The following is a 22,169-nucleotide window of genomic DNA, read 5'->3' as shown; positions in this document are numbered from 1 at the left end:
CGAACTCATCTCTCGGCATGTCCAGCCCATCCATTATCTCAGCCAATCATGGCTATGAAGGTTCCTGGTTCATGAATGTTCCTGTCTTTTTCCGTGGCCAAACCAACTAGGCTCGTAATTGAACAGTTGTATTCGTATTTACAGATGGCAAGTGTGTTATTAAGACACATGAATGTTTACATGTACCAGAAGGCATTTCTGCCCAAACGTTTACGTTCAAATGCCTCTCCTGTAAAGTAGTGATGTGTGACGTATGCCTAGTTTTCTGAAATGAGTCACATATTTTGCCATGGAGCACATTCTGATCGGCCAGTGAGGGGCCAAGCCTCGAGACACCCACAGCTTGTTTATTCGTCGAGCCCCAGCCCCTTTCGCGCCAATGCCAACAAGTGTACCGAGAATTGTGATAGTGAAAATAGCAAAACTATTTCTGACACACCCCTGAACCTATAGCACTACCGCCTGCGTTTAGATGTACCATTCTGTTAGGTGTGTTAAAATAGAGCCCGAAACAGGATTGTGTATTCAGATGAAACATTTGCAGGCACTATATGGTGTTAGAGTTCCATTTAAAACGTGGGTATTCATAGGACAGATACTTTCATAGCCAAATAAAAAATACTAGTTATTTATTTATGTTCAGTTTATATATAGGAATGAAACCCACAACTCATTATGACATTACTAGTGCATCAAATGTGTTTTTATCAAGGTTGGGGGTCAATTCCTTTTCAATTCAGGAAGAAAAACATAAAATTCTAATTCCAAATGTTTCTCATAGAGCATTGAGATGTGGAATTTCAGTTTATTTCCTGAAACTAATGAATGGAAATGGAACTGACCCCTACTGTAGTTATTATTTAATCTGCAACATACAATGTGATACGATCTCAAATCTCAATAGACCGGACACCAAACTCGTCAGAGTGGTCGGCTAGTAGCTTCAAGAGACCAGTGATCATCCGACAGAGGCAGAACCCCCCGATGACCTTCCAGAGGAGTCTGAACATCAGTGTTGGCCAGACAGCCTTCCTGACCAACGCCACGCGGCAGCTGTACCTGCTCTGCCCCACAGAGGGCATCCCGCAGCCCCAAATCACCTGGACCAAGGACGGAGTAGAGCTACAACTAACTGACAGGTAACACATACAGTAATACACAAATACACGCATGCATACTGTCACATTCTCTCACACACACACACACACACACACACACACACACACACACACACACACACACACACACACACACACACACACACACACACACACACACACACACACACACACACACACACACACACACACACACACACACACATAAATAAGACATGCCCATTAGCTTTATGTTATCCTCCGTTCTCACTCCTCTTTCCATAATATAGTGCAGCAGCCCTCTATGTAGGGTATAGCTCAGGCCTGCTGGGCTTGGCTTTGCCCTGGAGAGAATACTGATTGTAGCTATGCAGGATCCCTGTGAGAAGCTATGGAAACTGTTACTCATATATCAGAGAAAGGAGAAAGGACTCGGAATGTTCTGTGTTCCGAGTCCGCCTCAGATCATGGTGTAAAATGTACAATTTCACCTTCCGGACCCCGTTGCTAAGTCTCACTCCTCGTCCTCAAGTCTTCCTCCCCATCTTCAAATCTTCCTCCCTACTCATGTCTTCTTCCTCCTTTACCCCATTCTCATCCTCCTCTTCCTCACATCTTGTATATCACCCTCCTTCCTCCTCTTCCTCACATCTTGTGTAACCCCCTCCTCCTCTCCCTCACGTATTGTATATCCCCCCCCCCTCCTCCTCCTACTCTCCTCATGGATCTCCCATGGAGCTGGAGCAGCACTCACTGTTTTACAGGGTCAGCTCAGAACAGGGGAGAGAGAAGGGAAGGACAGGAGAGAGAGAAGGGAAGGAAAGAGGAGAGAGAAGGGAAGGAGAGAGAGGGCAAGGAAAGAGGAGAGAGAGGGGAAGGAAAGAGGAGAGAGAGGGGAAGGAAAGAGGAGAGAGAGGGAAGGACAGAGGAGAGAGAGGGGAAGGAAAGAGGAGAGAGAGGGGAAGGAAAGAGGAGAGAGAGGGGAAGGAGAGAGAGGAGAAGGAAAGAGGAGAGAGAAGGGAAGGACAGAGGAGAGAGAAGGGAAGGAGAGAGAGGGGAAGGAAAGAGGAGAGAGAGGGGAAAGAGAGAGAGGGGAAGGAAAGAGGAGAGGGGGGAAAGAAAGGAGAGAGAAGGGAAGGACTGCTGGAGAAGGGAGAGAGTGTAGAGAAAGGGGATAGAGAGGTGAGAGATGGAAAGGAAAGGGAAGAAAACGGCTAGAGAGGGAAGAGTGGTGAAGTAGAGGGGAAAATAGAAGAGACGGGAAGGAAAGAGGAGAGAGGGGAAAGAAAGAGGAGAGAGAAGGGAAGGACAGAGGAGAGAGAGGGAAAGGACAGAGGAGAGGAGAGGAGAGAGGAGAGAGGGAAGGAGGAGAGAGGAGAGAGAGAGAGAAGGAAGGGGAGGAGAGGGGAAGGAAGGACAGAGGAGAGAGAAGGGAAGGAGAGAAGAGAGAGAGGGGAAGGACAGGGGAGAGAGAAGGGAAGGACAGGAGAGAGAGGAAGGAAAGAGGAGAGATGGGAAGGAAAGAGGAGAGAGAAGGGGAGGACAGAGGAGAGAGAGAGGGGAAGGAAAGAGGAGAGAGGGGAAGGAAAGAGGAGAGAAGGGAAGGACAGAGGAGAGAGAAGGGGAGGAGAGAGAAGGAAAGGACAGAGTAGAGAGAGGAGAAGGAGTGGAAGGAGAGAGAGGGGAAAGAAAGAGGAAGGAGAAGGGAAGGGGAGGGAAGGCAGCATAAAATTGGGCGAAAAAGAAAAAGTGAAATGGTAATGGAAAAGGGGAGGGAAACATGGATGGTTGATTGACATTCACAGGGCCCAGGGCCGAGGCGTGAAGCTGTGTGTTCTCCCAGTTCCGTGTGAGTGTGGAGACGGTTGCCCTTCACTTGCTCTTATCAAAGTGATGTGGTCTTGGAACCAGCGTGTTGTGATAGCAGGCAACGGGACCGCCTGTTGTGTACTGTAACCCGTTTGACCTCTCTAAAGACTTGGATAGATTCGAAGTGGAAATTCAGTAACTCTTACAAGACAATGGAAATTGCTATAATTAAAACCAATGTGTTTCGACCTTTAGCCTTCATCAGGATTTTTCAACAGATTTGCCAGGCCTCATGTTCATTCGATGAGGGGAAAGATGTTTGTTTTCGGTTGCTTACCGGCTTTTTAAACCTGTAGTAGAGAAATAAAAATACCATGTTTTATGTTTGATGTGTATGTATGCCAGTGTGGAGCCAAAGGCACATTTCCACATTTGGACTTGCTTGCTTTTGGTGGTGCAATGCCCTGAATGCCATGGCAGTCTTTCCTTCATAGAAGCTGCTAAGCCCGACCTGACACCAGTGTCTCGCCAGATGTTATCCATAATGTCTCCTTTGGCCTTCTGGGAGGTCTTGGTCCATTACATGAGGGGACCCACAGTATAAATGTACTGGCAGCCAGCTCAGGATGTCCAGCAAATCTCAGCCTTCTGACCTTTATCTGGGAAATCTGGACAATTAAGTTGTTTGTGGTCCAAATGTCATCATGTGATCCTGATTGGTCAGACTTGGTTGGACCATGGTATTTAGTCTCATATTCTCACATGTTATTGTCACAAGGAGTAGACCAAGATGCAGCGTGGTATGTTTCCATACTTTATTATGGAATAGAAAACTTCAAAGAACACAAACAACAAAGCGAACAACCAAAACGTGAAGCTAATATAATGCTCTCAGGCAACTATACATAGACAAGATCCCACAAAGCACAATGGGAAAACGCCTACCCAAATATGATCCCCAATCAGAGACAACGATAAACAGCTGCCTCTGATTGGGAACCATACTAGGCCAACATAGAAATACAATTCACCTAGATAACCCACCCTTAAATCACACCCCGACCTAACCAACATAGAGAATAACAGCTCTCTATGGTCAGGGCGTGACAGTACCTCCCCCCAAAGGTGCCAAAGACTCAATAGGGGAGGGTCCGGGTGGGCATCTACCGTCGGGGCGGCTCCGGTGCGGGGCGAAGTACCGACTCTGCTTGTGGACAGTTCATCGGGGGAACCGGACAGTGGCTCATGGCTGGAAGAACCGTGGGTCATTGCCAGAGGAACCGGACCGTGAATCGTCGCCGGTGACTCTGGGCCGTAGATCATCGCCGGAGGCTCCGGACTGGGAACCCCCGCTGGAGGCTCTGGACCGCAGATCGTTGCTGGAGACTCCGGACCGTGAATCGTCGCCGGGGACTCTGGACCGTAGATCATCGCCGGAGGCTCCGGACTGGGAACCCCCGCTGGAGGCTCTGGACCGCAGATCGTTGCTGGAGACTCCGGACCGTGGACGGTCGTAGGAGGTTCCGGACCGTGGACGGTCGTAGGAGGTTCCGGACTGTGGACCGTCGTTAGATGTTCCGGACTGTAAAACATCGCCGGAAGCGCTGGACTGGGACCTGTCGCCGGAAGCTCTGGACTGGGACCTGTTGCCGGACGCTCTGGACTGGAACTATCGCCGGAAGCTCTGGACTGTGAAGGCGCACTGGAGGCCTGATGCGTGGGACCGGTACAGGTGGTACCGGGCTGATGACACGCACCACAAGGCGAGTGCAGGGAGGCACATGACATACTGGACTGTGGAGGCGCACTTGAGGCCTGATGCGTGTGACCGGTACAGGTGGCACCGGGCTTGATGATACGCACCTCAGAGCGAGTGCGGGGAGGAAGCACAGGACGTACTGGACTGTGGAGGCGCGCTTGAGGGAGCGTGAGAGGAGCAGGTACAGGACGTACCTGACTGGGAAGGCGCACTTGAGGGAGAGTGCAAGGAGCAGGCACAGGACGTACTGGGCTGTGAAGGTACACTGGGGACACAGTGCGTAGAACCGGCGCAGGATGTACTGGACCCTGGAGGCGCCCTGGAGACCAGGAGCGCTGAGCCGGCACAACCCGTCCTGGACAGATACCCACTTTAGCGCGACAAGTGCGAGGAGCTGACACAGGACGTACTGGGCTGTGAAGGCGCACTGGAGACCTGGTGCGTATAGCCGGCATCAATTGTACCGGAATTTTAACACACTTCTCAGGACAAGTGCGAGGAACTGGCACAGGTGGCATCGGACGGCTAACATGCTTCTCAGGGCGAATGCCGTGCATACTACGCCAAACCAACAGCTTTCTCTCTTCACTCTCCTCCAATTTGTGCAACAACTCCTCGAAGGTCTCTAACTGTCCCCTCCGTTCACTCTCCTCCAATTTGTCCAACAACTCCTCAACAGTCTCTGACACCTCAACTTCGCCGACCACTCCGTGTGCCCATTCCCCCAAAAATGTTGGGCTGTCTTTTGGGCGTGAGTCGTGGCCGCGAACCCTGACCTCGTCGCTGTCCTTCCCTCGCTGCCTCCGCCTGCTTCCATGGCAGGCTTTTGTCTCCTGCCATTATCCCCTCCCAGGTTCAGGATGTCTTCTCCTCCTACCCACGCTGCTAGGTCCGTTTGTGGTGGGATCTTCTGTCACGTTCGTCATAAGGAGTAGACCAAGATGCAGCGTGGTATGTTTCCATCCTTTATTATGGAATAGAAAACTTCAAAAACCAAACACAACAAAGCGAACAACCGAAACGTGAAGCTAATATAATGCTCTCAGGCAACTATACATAGACAAGATCCCACAAAGCACAATGGGAAAACGCCTACCTAAACATGATCCCCAATCAGAGACAACGATAAACAGCTGCCTCTGATTGGGAACCATACTAGGCCAACATAGAAATACAATTCACCTAGATAACCCACCCTATAATCACACCCCGACCTAACCAACATAGAGAATAAAAGCTCTCTATGGTCAGGGCGTGACAGTTATGCATATACTGAACACGTGTTCAAGTCACTTTGGATAATCCTGTCTACTGGCATGTCTACTGTATATACTCTACTGCTTGTGTTTAGCAGGTTTTACATGATAGGTACAGTACTGGCCGTAGGACCGTTGCTTGCCACAATTCTATTTTTCCAGGGATGTGGTCTGAGAGAGTACATTTTCCATGCTCTAATGGTTTATACGTTCCCCTCTAGGTCCACTGACTCCATGTTATAAAGTAGAAAATCATTTTTCCCCATTTACTACATATAGCAGAGTAAGTCTGATACTTGGATTATCTAAATAAAAGGTCAGACAATATGTTAGGCACAGATCTAGGATCAGCGTAACCTCCCTTAAGCCTCACCTTAACCATAATGGGGGGACAAACAAAACTGATCTTGGATCAATGTCAAGAGGGCAACTACATTCTGCTACAGAGTAGAAAGAGGTTTCAACCCCTAATGGTTATGGTTAGGCTTCGGGAAGGGTAAACTGATACTAGATCTGTGCATAAGGGTAACTTCTAACCTGTGAGTGGTGGCCAAGCATCAGTCTCATGAAGTGGGATGTGGGTGGGAGTAGCTCTGTGTACATTCCCACATGGTCTAAATGGGATCTAACAGAGAGCTTATAGCCCCATAGAGATCCATAAACCACTGCATGGCTTTAGCAGCCCCCAGCCTCCCCTAGCCATACACCCATATACACAAACCCTGTTTGTTTCCCCAGACCCAGATCCTGCCTCTCTCCCCCAGCCCATAACCCCAGACACAGACCCTGCCCTTTCCCCCAGACCAAGACCCTGCCCCAGGCACAGTCCCTGTGTTCCCAATCCCAGCCCTTGCCCTCTCCCCACAGCAACACTCCATATAAACAGTCCCTGTCCACTTCCCCCAGCCCCTCTCCCCCATGCCCTTTTACCCCAGTCTCAAAGGAAGTAGACTTCATGAGTCCAAAAACAGTATCTCCCTCTCTCCAGTCTCCGCAAGCTGTTTTGACCCAAGCTTTCCCTGCATGGTGATTCCTGTAATCTCTTAAATCTGTTCTTGGAGTGTTTGAACCTGGGCCAATATTCATAGTGCCTCCATGCAGAAGTACTGATCTAAGATCAGGTCTTCCCTGTCCATTAAATTATATTGCTTATGATCTAAAATGCTAAACTGAATCTCGATCAGCACTCCTACTGTGAGATGCTTTATGAATACGGCCCAGGAATCAAGTAGACATTGTGTTGCTCCTCTGTCCTGGATTGGTGGTGTTTGGTCCAGAGCCAAGGGAAGCTCAGGCAGACTTATTGGCCTTGAGGAATAGTTGAGCGGCCGGAGAGGAAGGACAGCTCAGAGCATGGGAAGAGGACCAGTCCCTTCAGAGACTGGACTGTCCAGAGAGGAAGGACAGCTCAGAGCATGGGAAGAGGACCAGTCCCTTCAGAGACTGGACTGTCCAGAGAGGAAGGACAGCTCAGAGCATGGGAAGAGGACCAGTCCCTTCAGAGACTGGACTGTCCAGAGAGGAAGGACAGCTCAGAGCATGGGAAGAGGACCAGTCCCTTCAGAGACTGGACTGTCCAGAGAGGAAGGACAGCTCAGAGCATGGGAAGAGGACCAGTCCCTTCAGAGACTGGACTGTCCAGAGAGGAAGGACAGCTCAGAGCATGGGAAGAGGACCAGTCCCTTCAGAGACTGGACTGTCCAGAGAGGAAGGACAGCTCAGAGCATGGGAAGAGGACCAGTCCCTTCAGAGACTGGACTGTCCAGAGAGGAAGGACAGCTCAGAGCATGGGAAGAGGACCAGTCCCTTCAGAGAGGTGAAAAAGAGACTGGACTGTCCAGAGAGGAAGGACAGCTCAGAGCATGGGAAGAGGACCAGTCCCTTCAGAGAGGTGAAAAAGAGACTGGACTGTCCAGAGAGGAAGGACAGCTCAGAGCATGGGAAGAGGACCAATCCCTTCAGAGAGGTGAAAAAGAGACTGGACTGTCCAGAGAGGAAGGACAGCTCAGAGCATGGGAAGAGGACCAATCCCTTCAGAGAGGTGAAAAAGAGACTGGACTGTCCAGAGAGGGAGTTCAGGGTTTATGAGGCCCTCTTACCGACATTCTGTATGTGTGTGTCTGTCTGTGTGTGTGTCCGTGTGTTTGTCTGTGCCTGTGTGTGTGTGTGTCTGTCTGTCTGTGCGTGCAAGTGTGTATGCACGTTTGTCTGCCAATAAAATGAGCAGGTCTGTGCATGTATGCAAGCAAGGACACGTGTGTGTGTGTGTGTGCATTCACTTGTGTTTGAGACTAAAACACATACAAAACACGCCAATCATAACAATCTAGTCTAATCAAATTAATCAGCCGATTGGCACTCTATTCCCTTTGTAGTGCACTACTTTTGACCAGGGCCCATAGGGTAATAGAGTGCCATTTGGGATGCGTGCATTAACTCTGTGAAAATATGAAAGAGAGGTTCAGCATCATTAAAGGAAATTAGATCTTTAATCGGCTGATTGATTAGACTAGATCAGGACTTTACGTTTATTCTGATTTCATGCACTAATAGCATCTGCACACACACACACACACACACACACACACACACACACACACACACACACACACACACACACACACACACACACACACACACACACACACACACACACACACACACACACACACACACACACACACACACACACACACACACAGACACAGACAATGCACACACGCTATACGCACGCACACTCAGACACAACGCACCCACACAATTACATACACACACATGTAGCTGTTGTCTTAACCGGGGTTTGACCCAGCTTGAGACAGTTTGTTTGTAATAGTTTTATGTCATGTGACTGCTGAGAGATCATAGGCTGTTCAGTTCTAGACTCTGGTCATGTGACTGCTCATAGGCTGTACAGTTCTAGACCCTGGTCATGTGACTGCTGAGAGATCATAGGCTGTTCAGTTCTAGACTCTGGTCATGTGACTGCTGAGAGATCATAGGCTGTTCAGTTCTAGACTCTGGTCATGTGACTGCTCATAGGCTGTACAGTTCTAGACCCTGGTCATGTGACTGCTGAGAGATCATAGGCTGTTCAGTTCTAGACTCTGGTCATGTGACTGCTGAGAGATCATAGGCTGTTCAGTTCTAGACTCTGGTCATGTGACTGCTCATAGGCTGTACAGTTCTTGACTCTGGTCATGTGACTGCTGAGAGATCATAGGCTGTACAGTTCTAGACTCTGGTCATGTGACTGCTAAGAGATCATAGGCTATACAATTCTAGACTGGTCATGTGATTGCTGAGAGATCATAGGCTGTTCAGTTCTAGACTCTGGTCATGTGACTGCTCATAGGCTGTACAGTTCTAGACTCTGGTCATGTGACTGCTAAGAGATCATAGGCTATACAATTCTAGACTGGTCATGTGATTGCTGAGAGATCATAGGCTGTTCAGTTCTAGACTCTGGTCATGTGACTGCTCATAGGCTGAACATTTCTAGACTCTGGTCATGTGACTGCTAAGAGATCATAGGCTGTACAGTTCTAGACTCTGGTCATGTGACTGCTGAGAGATCATAGGCTGTTCAGTTCTAGACTCTGGTCCTGTGACTACTGAGAGATCATACAGTAGGTGTACAGTTCTAGACTCTGGTCATGTGACTGCTGAGAGATCATAGGCTGTACAGTTCTAGACTCTGGTCATGTGACTGCTGAGAGATCATACAGTAGGTGTACAGTTCTAGACTCTGGTCATGTGACTGCTGAGAGATCATACAGTAGGTGTACAGTTCTAGACTCTGGTCATGTGACTGCTGAGAGATCATACAGTAGGTGTACAGTTCTAGACTCTGGTCATGTGACTGCTGAGAGATCATAGGCTGTACAGTTCTAGACTCTGGTCCTGTGACTGCTGAGAGATCATACAGTAGGTGTACAGTTCTAGACTCTGGTCATGTGACTGCTGAGAGATCATAGGCTGTACAGTTCTAGACTGGTCATGTGACTGCTGAGAGATCATACAGTAGGTGTACAGTTCTAGACTCTGGTCATGTGACTGCTGAGAGATCATACAGTAGGTGTACAGTTCTAGACTCTGGTCATGTGACTGCTGAGAGATCATACAGTAGGTGTACAGTTCTAGACTCTGGTCATGTGACTGCTGAGAGATCATACAGTAGGTGTACAGTTCTAGACTGGTCATGTGACTGCTGAGAGATCATACAGTAGGTGTACAGTTCTAGACTCTGGTCATGTGACTGCTGAGAGATCATACAGTAGGTGTACAGTTCTAGACTCTGGTCATGTGACTGCTGAGAGATCATACAGTAGGTGTACAGTTCTAGACTCTGGCTCTGTGGATGATATGGCATTCATGAGACAGCTCTGCCACAAAGGTCAAGAATAGTGAATTATTTCAAACAAACTTGTATTGCCAAGCTATCTGTAGTGTTTCAATGAATTATGATGTAAAACATGTTAACATGATCTATGATGTATTACATGTTAACATAAATTCTTATATACAGTGGGGCAAAAAAGTATTTAGTAAGCCACCAATTGTGCAAGTTCTCCCACTTAAAAAGATGAGAGAGACCTGTAATTTTCATCATAAGTACACTTCAACTATGACAGACAAAATTAGAAAAAAAATCCAGACAATCACATTGTAGGATTTTTAATGAATTTATTTGCAAATTATGGTGGAAAATAAGTATTTGGTAACCTACAAACAAGCAAGATTTCTGGCTCTCACAGACCTGTAACTTCTTCTTTAAGAGGCTCCTCTGTCCTCCACTCGTTACCTGTATTAATGGCACCTGTTTGAACTTGTTATCGGTATAAAGGACACCTGTCCACAACCTCAAACAGTCACATTCCAAACTCCACTATGGCCAAGACCAAAGAGCTGTCAAAGGACACCAGAAACAAAATTGTAGACCTGCACCAGGCTGGGAAGACTGAATCTGCAATAGGTAAGCAGCTTGGTTTGAAGAAATCAACTGTGGGAGCAATTATTAGGAAATGGAAGACATACAAGACCACTGATAATCTCCCTCGATCTGGGGCTCCACGCAAGATCTCACCCCGTGGGGTCAAAATTATTACAAGAACAGTGAGCAAAAATCCCAGAACCACACGGGGGACCTAGTGAATGAGCTGGGACCAAAGTAACAAAGCCTACCATCAGTAACACACTACGCCGCCAGGGACTCAAATCCTGCAGTGCCAGACGTATCCCCCTGCTTAAGCCAGTACATGTCCAGGCCCGTCTGAAGTTTGCTAGAGAGCATTTGGATGACCCAGAAGAAGATTGGGAGAATGTCATATGGTCAGATGAAACCAAAATATAACTTTTTGGTCAAAACTCAATTCGTCGTGTTTGGAGGACTAAGAATGCTGAGTTGCATCCAAAGAACACCATGAAGCATGGGGGTGGAAACATCATGCTTTGGGGCTGTTTTTCTGCAAAGGGACCAGGACGACTGATCCGTGTAAAGGAAAGAATGAATGGGGCCATGTATTGTGAGATTTTGAGTGAAAACCTCCTTCCATCAGCAAGGGCATTGAAGATGAAACATGGCTGGGTCTTTCAGCATGACAATGATCCCAAACACACCGCCCGGGCAACGAAGGAGTGGCTTCGTAAGAAGCATTTCAAGGTCCTGGAGTGGCCGAGCCAGTCTCCAGATCTCAACCCCATAGAAAATCTTTGGAGGGAGTTGAAAGTCTGTGTTGCCCAGCAACAGCCCCAAAACATCACTGCTCTAGAGGAGATCTGCATGGAGGAATGGGCCAAAATACCAGCAACAGTGTGTGAAAACCTTGTGAAGACTTACAGAAAACGTTTGACCTCTGTCATTGCCAACAAATGGTATATAACAAAGTATTGAGATAAACTTTTGTTATTGACCAAATACTTATTTTCCACCATAATTTAAAAATAAATTCAATATGATTTTCTGGGGTTTTTTTTTTTCTAATTTTGTCTGTCATAGTTGAAGTGTACCTATGATGAAAATTACAGGCCTCTCTCATCTTTTTAAGAGGGAGAACTTGCACAATTGGTGCACAATTGGTGGCTGACTAAATATTTTTTTGCCCCACTGTATATCATGTGGGGCAAACTGTATAACATGTATAACACATAAATTCATTTTATTTTATATTTTACCTTTATTTAAATAGGCAAGTCAGTTAAGAACAAATTCGTATTTTCAATAACGGCCTAGGAACAGTGGGTTAACTGCCTGTTCAAGGGCAGAACGACAGATTTGTATATAACATGTACACTATCTTTTGTATATACCGCATTATGTGTATAATCAATTTCCATACAATCACTTTCCTGCACACCAAAAAAGTGTATAGTATTTTATTGTATTTTATAGTGATGACTGTGGTTGAGATACATGTCTTGTTTTCCTTTGCTACTGCAGGGTACACTGGGATATCTCTGGCGGACTGCATATCTCTAGTCCTGGGCCGGGGGACAGAGGAGTGTACAGGTGCACAGCCTCAAACACCCATGGTTCAGCCTCAGAGACTACACAGCTGCTGATAGCTGGTGAGTACCCAGTCAACTGGGTTATATATGGGAGGCAGGTAGCCTAGCAGTTAGAGAGTTGGGCCAGTAACCGAAAGGTTGCTGGCTTGAATAGCGTAGCCTACCAGGTGAAAAATATGCCGATGTGCCCTTGAGCAAGGCACTTAACCCTAATGTGCTCCAGGGGTGCCGTACTACTATGGCTGACCCTGTAAAACAACACATTTCACTGCACCTATCCGGTGTAAATGACAATTCAACATGTTATTATATTCATTAGTGCACCCCCAGCCCCAAGGTTCGCCAAAGTATACGTCGTCTGGTCTTTGGCATCCCAAAGCAAATAGCGTAGTCGGCAATACATTCCTAACCCCCCGCGACTAGCGAGCCGGAAAACAAAGGGGGGAAATCTGCATACTAGTCTTAATAAAACCTCATTTCCACCACCATGCGTTCAGCCAATCAGGTTGCATATTTTTCTCATTTTGATCCTTACTAATTTGAACTCTTGAGTTGAGATTTAACACTGAAGTGAAATATATTTAAGTTTCTTATTGGACAAGTTCAGGTAGTCCCTCCTGTTTTCAGACAGTTTGCTTCCGTTTAGTTCCTAGTGAATACAAACATGTCCCAGGTCTGATAAGCATTATAAGCACACAAATGATGAAATGCTCCAAGAGGAAATTATCATGTATTCATAGTATGTACACTATTTATAAATAATTTATTAATACTTATTCATGAGTTATTATGAAATGTTACTCTCATTAAATAATATTATGCAATGCTATTTTAAATGTTAAATGAAATGTTATTTATGTAATTTATGTTTCTTAAAAAACAGTGAGCCAATAAATGAGCCATTTGGAAACATTTGTAGTTGTTCTCTGTTTTTCACAGAGCCTCCTGTGATAGCTGTGTCGTGGAGGAACGTATCGGACAAGGAAGCCCCCAGTCTGAGGGCCGTGGTGGGGGGACGGGTCAGCCTACGCCCTGGGGCTAACCTAACTCTAGACTGCCCCGTCACAGGTAGGCCTCACCATAGCAATTAAATCCCATACACTCTTAGGAAAACGGCTTCCTAAAAGGTTCTACAACTGTCCCCATAGGATAACTATTTTTGGTTCCAGGAAGAACTCTTTTGGGTTCCATGTAGACCCTCTATGTAAAATGTTCTACATGGAAATCAAAAGGGTTCTGCCTGAAATGAAAAAGGGTTATTCAAAGGGTTCTCCTAACGGATTAGGGTTACTGCCTTTCTAGGGAGTTTTTCCCAGCCACCGTGCTTTACATCTGCATTGCTTGCTGTTTGGAGTTTTAGGCTGGGTTTCTGTATAGTGACATTGACTGATGTTAAAAGGGCTTTATAAATACATTTGATTGATTGAGATGCTCTATATGGAACCAAAATGGTTCTCCTATGGGGACAGCCAAAGAACCCTTTTAGGTTCTAGATATCACATTTCTTTCTAAAACTGTAGAATGGATCATGCCATATTGATTCTAATTATGTGGATCTCATAGGGACAGACAGTCCCTCCATTTTGTGGTTCACATTGTCAAGCTCCAAAATGATCGACCATGTGTTTAAATTGAATTTCAAGCAATAATAGATATCTGGTGTAAGGTAGCACATTCAGGCAGACATGATCAAGCTATGAAGTGGACATACCTTGTGTTGAAATTGTATTTCAAACAATAACTTGTATCTATACAGCATATCTATACAGCATATATATAGTGAAAATAGTAGGATATTTTCTCCACACTGGTCTTTGTCAGTTGTAGTTTTGGCTGCTCTTTGTCAGTAATATACTGTGGTGAACACAAATGAATGTCAGCCTAGTCCTACTGCGATCTAATACCCTAACATGGGTTTTATGTATCCATATGTTTATGTGGCAGATCATAGCTACGGTGTAGACACGCAGAAAGACACAGTTAGTTGAAAAGTGAATGGTGTGGAAAGCCACCATGCCAGTCAGGGCTCTAGCAGTGGACACATGGATTTAAACTTCCTGGTTCAGTTACAGCTGTAATGAGGTGTATAAAATGAGAGCAGAGCTTTGATTGAGAAGTGATGTTTGTGACGAGGCTTGGCAGTTGGCTACAGCATCATGCAATTTCACAACACAACAAAATGATTCCTTTGAGCATTTTTAGCTAGAGATGTTTGTCATTTATGATCTGAAGTGGTATTAGACCAGAGTCATATCTGACCCCCTATTCACCATGTAGTGCACAACTTCTGAATCCATATAGGGCACTCAATTTGACCACAGCCCTATCTGACACCCACATTGGGCTGTGGTGCACTATGGGACATTGGGGGATAGGCCGGGGTGTTATTGGAGACAGCCAATAACCTTGACCAACCACACCATAGTTATTGGGTTGAATCTTCCCAGGTTGCCTCCTAAATGCCACCCTATTCCCTTTATAGCACCCTACTTTTAACCAGGGCCCATATAGTGCACTATATAGAGAATAGGGAGCCATTTGGAATGCGAATCCAGCCTCATCATCACCTTAGTGAGAACCGGCTGAGATGAAAGGACATGTTATTTAAGTCTCATTTGTTTTGGCCTTACACCTTTACAGAAACACACACACACACACACACACACACACACACACACAGAGACACACACACACACACCTTGCACACCCTAGCACCCTCTCTCTCATCCCATTCAATCACTGGTGATTAAAGCAGCTGTGTGTGTGTGTGTGTGTGTGTGTGTGTGTGTGTGTGTGTGTGTGTGTGTGTGTGTGTGTGTGTGTGTGTGTGTGTGTGTGTGTGTGTGTGTGTGTGTGTGTGTGTGTGTGTGTGTGTGTGTGTGTGTGTGTGTGTGTGTGTGTGTGTGTGTGTGTGTGTGTGTGTGTGTGTGTGTGTGTGTGTAAAGGTGTAAGGCCAAAACTAATGAGACTTTGGACTGATGTCCTTTCATCTCAGTGAGAATAGAAGGGAGAAATGGAGAGAGAAAGAGGGAGATGAGGGGAGAGAGAGAGAGACAGAAAGGTATTTAAAGGCAATGTAAAGAGATACTGTCTTTTATTTGTTACTTAGGGTTGTGGAGAGATGTCTGGCAGGAGTTGGCTTCCCTCCAAGACACACACACACACAATGCACACACACACACACACACACACTCAGAGAAACAGACACAGACACATACATGGAAAGGCAAACACTGAAAGACACACTCTCTCACACACACACGCACGCACGCACGCACGCACGCACGCACGCACGCACGCACACACACACACACACACACACACACACACACACACACACACACACACACACACACACACCTGTAGGATCCAAGCTATTAGATCTTATAAACCATCCTGATTGCAGAAGGTAATGTAATCTGTATCAGAGATCCTGAGAAACAGTCACTGGACCTTCACACACACCATTTTACCTTGTCAGTATATTCAATATTGGATTCATCTCCAGTGAGTTTTGTGTACATGCATTTCTCGTAAGAAAAAAACACATATTTGTATTTGTATTGATTATGCCAAAGTAGCAGCTACTCTTCCTGGGGCCCATTAGTTCCTGCCAAAGTAGCAGCTACTCTTCCTGGGGTCCATTAGTTCCTGCCAAAGCAGCAGCTACTCTTCCTGGGGTCCATTAGTTCCTGCCAAAGCAGCAGCTACTCTTCCTGGGGTCCATTAGTTCCTGCCAAAGCAGCAGCTACTCTTCCTGGGGTCCATTAGTTCCTGCCAAAGTAGCAGCTACTCTTCCTGGGGTCCATTAGTTCCTGCCAAAGCAGCAGCTACTCTTCCTGGGGTCCATTAGTTCCTGCCAAAGTAGCAGCTACTCTTCCTGGGGTCCATTAGTTCCTGCCAAAGCAGCAGCTACTCTTCCTGGGGTCCATTAGTTCCTGCCAAAGTAGCAGCTACTCTTCCTGGGGTCCATTAGTTCCTGCCAAAGTAGCAGCTACTCTTCCTGGGGCCCATTAGTTCCTGCCAAAGTAGCAGCTACTCTTCCTGGGGTCCATTAGTTCCTGCCAAAGCAGCAGCTACTCTTCCTGGGGTCCATTAGTTCCTGCCAAAGTAGCAGCTACTCTTCCTGGGGTCCATTAGTTCCTGCCAAAGCAGCAGCTACTCTTCCTGGGGTCCATTAGTTCCTGCCAAAGCAGCAGCTACTCTTCCTGGGGTCCATTAGTTCCTGCCAAAGCAGCAGCTACTCTTCCTGGGGTCCATTAGTTCCTGCCAAAGCAGCAGCTACTCTTCCTGGGGTCCATTAGTTCCTGCCAAAGCAGCAGCTACTCTTCCTGGGGTCCATTAGTTCCTGCCAAAGCAGCAGCTACTCTTCCTGGGGTCCATTAGTTCCTGCCAAAGCAGCAGCTACTCTTCCTGGGGTCCATTAGTTCCTGCCAAAGCAGCAGCTACTCTTCCTGGGGTCCAGCAAAATTAAGACAGTTTATAAAATGTTAAAAACATTACAATACATTCACAGATTTCACAACACACTGTGTGCCCTCAGGCCCCTACTCCACCACTAGCACATATCTACAGTTCTAAATACATGTGTATATATAGTGCGTATGTTATTGTGTGTGTATGTGCCAATGTTTGTGTTGCTTCACAGTCCCCGCTGTTCCATAAGGTGTTTTTTTTATCTGTTTTTTTAAATCCAATGTTACTGCTTGCATCAGTTACTTGATGTGGAATAGAGTTCCATGTAGTCATGGCTCTATGTAGTACTGTGCACCTCCCATAGTCTGTTCTGGACATAGGAGCTGTGAAGAGACCTCTTGTGGCATGTCCTGTGGGGTATGCATGGGTGTCTGAGCTGTGTGCCAGTAGTTTAGACAGACAGCTCGGTGCATTCAACATGTCAATACCTCTCACAAATAAAAGTAATGATGAAGTCAATGTCTCCTCCACTTTGAGCCAGGAGAGATTGACATGCATATTGTTAACATTAGCCCTCTGTATACATCCAAGGGCTCGCCGTGCTGCCCTGTTCTGAGCCAATTGCAATTTTCCTAAGTTATTTTTTTGTGGCACCTGACCACACGACTGAACAGTGGTCAAGGTGCGACAAAACTAGGGCCTGTAGGACCTGCCTGGTTGATAGTGTTGTTAAGAAGGCAGAGCATCGCTTTATTATAGACAGACTTCTCCCCATCCTTGCTACTACTGCATCAATATGTTTTGACCATGACAGTTTACAATCTAAGGTTGCTCCAAGCTGTTTTGTCATCTCAACTTTCTCAATTTCCACATTATATGTCTATGTATGCTGATAATTATACAACACGTGGGTCTAATCCTGGATGCTGATAATTATACAACACGTGGGTCTAATCCTGGATGCTGATAATTATACAACACGTGGGTCTAATCCTGGATGCTGATAATTATACAACACGTGGGTCTAATCCTGGATGCTGATAATTATACAACACGTGGGTCTAATCCTGGATGCTGATAATTATACAACACGTGGGTCTAATCCTGGATGCTGATAATTATACAACACGTGGGTCTAATCCTGGATGCTGATAATTATACAACACGTGGGTCTAATCCTGGATGCTGATAATTATACAACACGTGGGTCTAATCCTGGATTCTGATAATTATACAACACGTGGGTCTAATCCTGGATGCTGATAGGTTAAAACAGTGTTCCAGCCAGTGTCTATTCCACCAGCTAAGGCTATGACGTTGAAATGTCTATTTACTGTTCAAACTCACTGCACAGTCCACTGTCTTATCAGCCCAGCCAGGCAATTTATAAACTCTCTCTACTGTAAAAAAGCATGTAGACATTATCTGCCCTTTCTTTTAGACTAGCAATATATCCTGCCAATATATCCTGCAAACACCTGCTTCTCAGGCATTATCACCTAAATGACAGTTGGTACGAGGTATTGGTTAGTTAGTTGAACGGAGGTGATACAACAGCACACTCCTGTGGTAGAGACCATTCTCAACACATGAACCAGAAGAGGTCACAGGAGCAGATATGGGGTACTGCACAGTGGAGGCTGGTGGGAGGAGCTATCCCCAAAGATGTATTGGCATTGGCACAGTAAACATGATCCCGGTTCTATCCCCAAAGATGTATTGGCATTGGCACAGTAAACATGATCCCAGTTCTATCCCCAAAGATGTATTGGCATTGGCACAGTAAACATGATCCCAGTTCTATCCCCAAAGATGTATTGGCATTGGCACAGTAAACATGATCCCAGTTCTATCCCCAAAGATGTATTGGCATTGACACAGTAAACATGATCCCGGTTCTATCCCCAAAGATGTATTGGCATTGGCACAGTAAACATGATCCCGGTTCTATCCCCAAAGATGTATTGGCATTGGCACAGTAAACATGATCCCGGTTCTATCCCCAAAGATGTATTGGCATTGGCACAGTAAACATGATCCCGGTTCTATCCCCAAAGATGTATTGGCATTGGCACAGTAAACATGATCCCAGTTCTATCCCCAAAGATGTATTGGCATTGGCACAGTAAACATGATCCCAGTTCTATCCCCAAAGATGTATTGGCATTGGCACAGTAAACATGATCCCAGTTCTATCCCCAAAGATGTATTGGCATTGGCACAGTAAACATGATCCCAGTTCTATCCCCAAAGATGTATTGGCATTGGCACAGTAAACATGATCCCAGTTCTATCCCCAAAGATGGCGGCAACCAGAAAAAACGAAACAAGTAGATTGTGCTGATTTACTGGCACATTGGACCATGTCGCGCGCCGTAGTTTAAGAACTCTCTGGGTAGAGATAAAAACAATGACTTCTTTTCTGAATTCCTCCATCTTTATGCACCTTCGCCATTTAAATGGAATTGACCCCCATCCCTTATTCATAGATTGACTATGTGAGACAAAACAGAATGAGCTTGTCTAGTAACAGTCTGGCCGTGGCTGCTCAGACCCAATAGCAATATGTTTGAATAACTGTAGCCAAGTACAAGCCAACTGGCACATGCTGTTCAGGGCTTGCGTCCCAAACGGTAATCAATTCTCTATATTGTGTACTCATTTTGACTAGGGCCCATATGGAAATATTGCACTGCATAAGGAAAAGGGTGCCATTTGGGACTATACTATATGTGTGTGTCTGAAGGGAGTGGTCAAGACGTAAGGATTGGCATCCAGTGCTCTGATTTGTCCCAGTGATCAGTAATAACCAGTCTCAAGTAGTCTAATCAGTCTCTCTGTCATCAGGGCGTTCATCTATGTTGGACATTCTATGTGTGTTTTTGTATTTGTTTAAAGTGAAGTATTCTGTGATTTGTGGGATGTCTGAATTAGTTATCCTCAGTCTTGTGTCTCTTACACTAGTGCTCTCTGTTTGTCTGTCTGTCTGTCTGTCTGTCTGTCTGTCTGTCTGTCTGTCTGTCTGTCTGTCTGTCTGTCTGTCTGTCTGTCTGTCTGTCTGTCTGTCTCTCTCTCTCTCTCTCTCTCTCTCTCTCTCTCTCTCTCTCTCTCTCTCTCTCTCTCTCTCCTCTCTCCTCTCTCCTCTCTCTCTCTCTCTCTCTCTCTCTCTCCCCCTCTCTCTCTACCAGGTGTGCCTCAGCCTACAGTAACTTGGCAGAGGAAGGAGGGTGTGTTAGATGTCAGCGTGGCAGTACCCCTGCCCTCTGGTTCTCTGTGGCTCCAAAACGTCACTCTCCAGAGCCAAGGCACCTACTCCTGCATGGCTGCCAACCCCATAGGAAAATCCACCGCTTCCACTGTTCTCCATGTCACCGGTGGGTTCACACACACATGTGAGCGTGCATATACACACACACACACACGAGCGTGCGTAGTGTATACACAGATTTACACACAAGTGCTGTGGCAGCCCACGCACACGCACACACAGCTGAGGTGTAGGGCTGGCGCTGTGCTAGCTATCAGGGTGGTAAAATCCATCTCCTCTCAAATGTTAATCACACCTCATTGTGGAACACACACACACGTGCACACGCGCACACACACACACACACACATATGCTACCCTGACCAAACCAGGGTGGTCCAAGAACGATTATCCTGAAATACAGTTGAGGTCAGAAGTTTACATACACTTAGGTTGGAATCATTAAAACTCATTTTTCAACCACTCCACAAATTTCTTGTTAACAAACTATAGTTTTGGCAAGTCGGTTAGAACATCTACTTTGTGGTTGACACAAGTCACTTTTCCAACAATTGTTTACAGACAGATTATTTCACTTATATTTCACTGTATCACAATTCCAGTGGGTCAGAAGTTTACATAAACTAAGTTGACTGTGCCTTTTCTTTAGGCTTTAGAAGCTTCTGATAGGCTAATTGACATAATTTGAGTCAATTGAATGTGTACCTGTGGATGTATTTCAATGCCTACCTTCAAACTCAGTGCCTCTTTGCTTGAAATCATGGGAAAATCTAAATAAAGTCAGCCATGACTTCAGAAAAAAATTGTAGACCTCCAGAAGTCTGGTTCATCCTTGGGAGCAAATTCCAAATGTCTGAAGGTACGACGTTCATCTGTACAAACAATAGTACGCAAGTATAAACACCATGGGACCGTGCAGCCGTCATACCGCTCAGGAAGGAGAGGCGTTGTCTCTTGGAGATTAACGTACTTTGGTGCAAAAAGTACAAATAAATCCCAGAACAACAGCAAAGGACCTTGTGAAAATGCTGGAGGAAACAGGTACAAAAGTATCTATATCCACAGTAAAACGAGTCCTGTATCAACATAACCTGAAAGGCCGCTCAGCAAGGAAGATGCCACTGCTCCAAAACCGCCATAAAAATCCCAGACTACAGTTTGCAACTACACATGGGGACAAAGATCGTATTTTTTGGAGAAATGTCATCTGGTCTGATGAAACAAAAATAGAACTGTTTGGCCATAATAACCATCATTATGTTTGGAGGAAAAAGGGAGAGGCTTGCAAGCCGAAGAACACCATCCCAACCGTGAAGCACGGGGGTGGCAGCATCATGTTGTTGGGGTGCTTTGCTGCAGGAGGGACTGGTGCACTTCACAAAATAGATGGCATCATGAAGGAGGAAAGTTATGTGAATATATTGAAGCAACATCTCAAGACATCAGTCAGGAAGTTAAAGCTTGGTCGCAAATGGATCTTCCCAAATAGACAATGACCCCAAGCAAGTTGTGGCAAAATGGCTTAAGGATAACAAAGTCAAGGTATTGGAGTGGCCATCACAAAGCTCTGACCTCAATCCTATAGAAAATTTGGGGCAGAACTGAAAAAGCATGTGCGAGCAAGGAGGCCTACAAACCTGACTCAGTTACACCAGCTCTGTCAGGAGGAATGGGAAGCCTGTGGAAGGCTACCCGAAATGTTGACATAAGTTAAACAATTCGAAGGCAACACTACCAAATACTATTTGAGTGTATGTAAACTTCTGACACACTGGGAATGTGATGAAAGAAATCAAATCTGAATTAAATCATTCTCTCTACTATTATTCTGACATTTCACATTCTTAAAATAAAATGGTGATGCTATCTGACCTTAAACAGGGATTTTTACTAGGATTAAATATCAGGAATTGTGAAAACTGAGTTTAAATGTATTTGGCTAAGGTGTATGTAAACTTCCGACTTCAACTGTATTTGTCTAACACTCAGACATTCACTAAACATGCTCTGTATTCTGTACCGACCATGGTCTACAGTTCTCCTCTTACATGATGTCTGTT

General features: G+C 45.8%; 1 protein-coding gene across 1 annotated transcript in view; it reads left to right on the top strand.

Moving 5' to 3' along the window:
* Nucleotides 1–22,169, top strand: part of adamtsl3 (ADAMTS-like 3) — a 156,895-nt gene that overhangs the window by 119,247 nt on the left and 15,479 nt on the right. Inside the window, exons 20-23 of the mRNA XM_052507791.1 lie at nucleotides 905–1,139; nucleotides 12,358–12,485; nucleotides 13,365–13,493; nucleotides 20,030–20,215. Coding sequence (XP_052363751.1) covers nucleotides 905–1,139; nucleotides 12,358–12,485; nucleotides 13,365–13,493; nucleotides 20,030–20,215 — 678 coding nt within the window. The remainder of the gene's footprint in view (nucleotides 1–904; nucleotides 1,140–12,357; nucleotides 12,486–13,364; nucleotides 13,494–20,029; nucleotides 20,216–22,169) is intronic.

The sequence above is a fragment of the Oncorhynchus keta genome, unplaced genomic scaffold (genome assembly GCF_023373465.1).
Source record: "Oncorhynchus keta strain PuntledgeMale-10-30-2019 unplaced genomic scaffold, Oket_V2 Un_contig_3157_pilon_pilon, whole genome shotgun sequence".
NCBI classification, from domain to species: domain Eukaryota; kingdom Metazoa; phylum Chordata; class Actinopteri; order Salmoniformes; family Salmonidae; genus Oncorhynchus; species Oncorhynchus keta.
The sequence above is the reverse complement of the archived record's forward strand: the minus strand, read 5'-3'. Positions and strand labels throughout refer to the sequence as shown.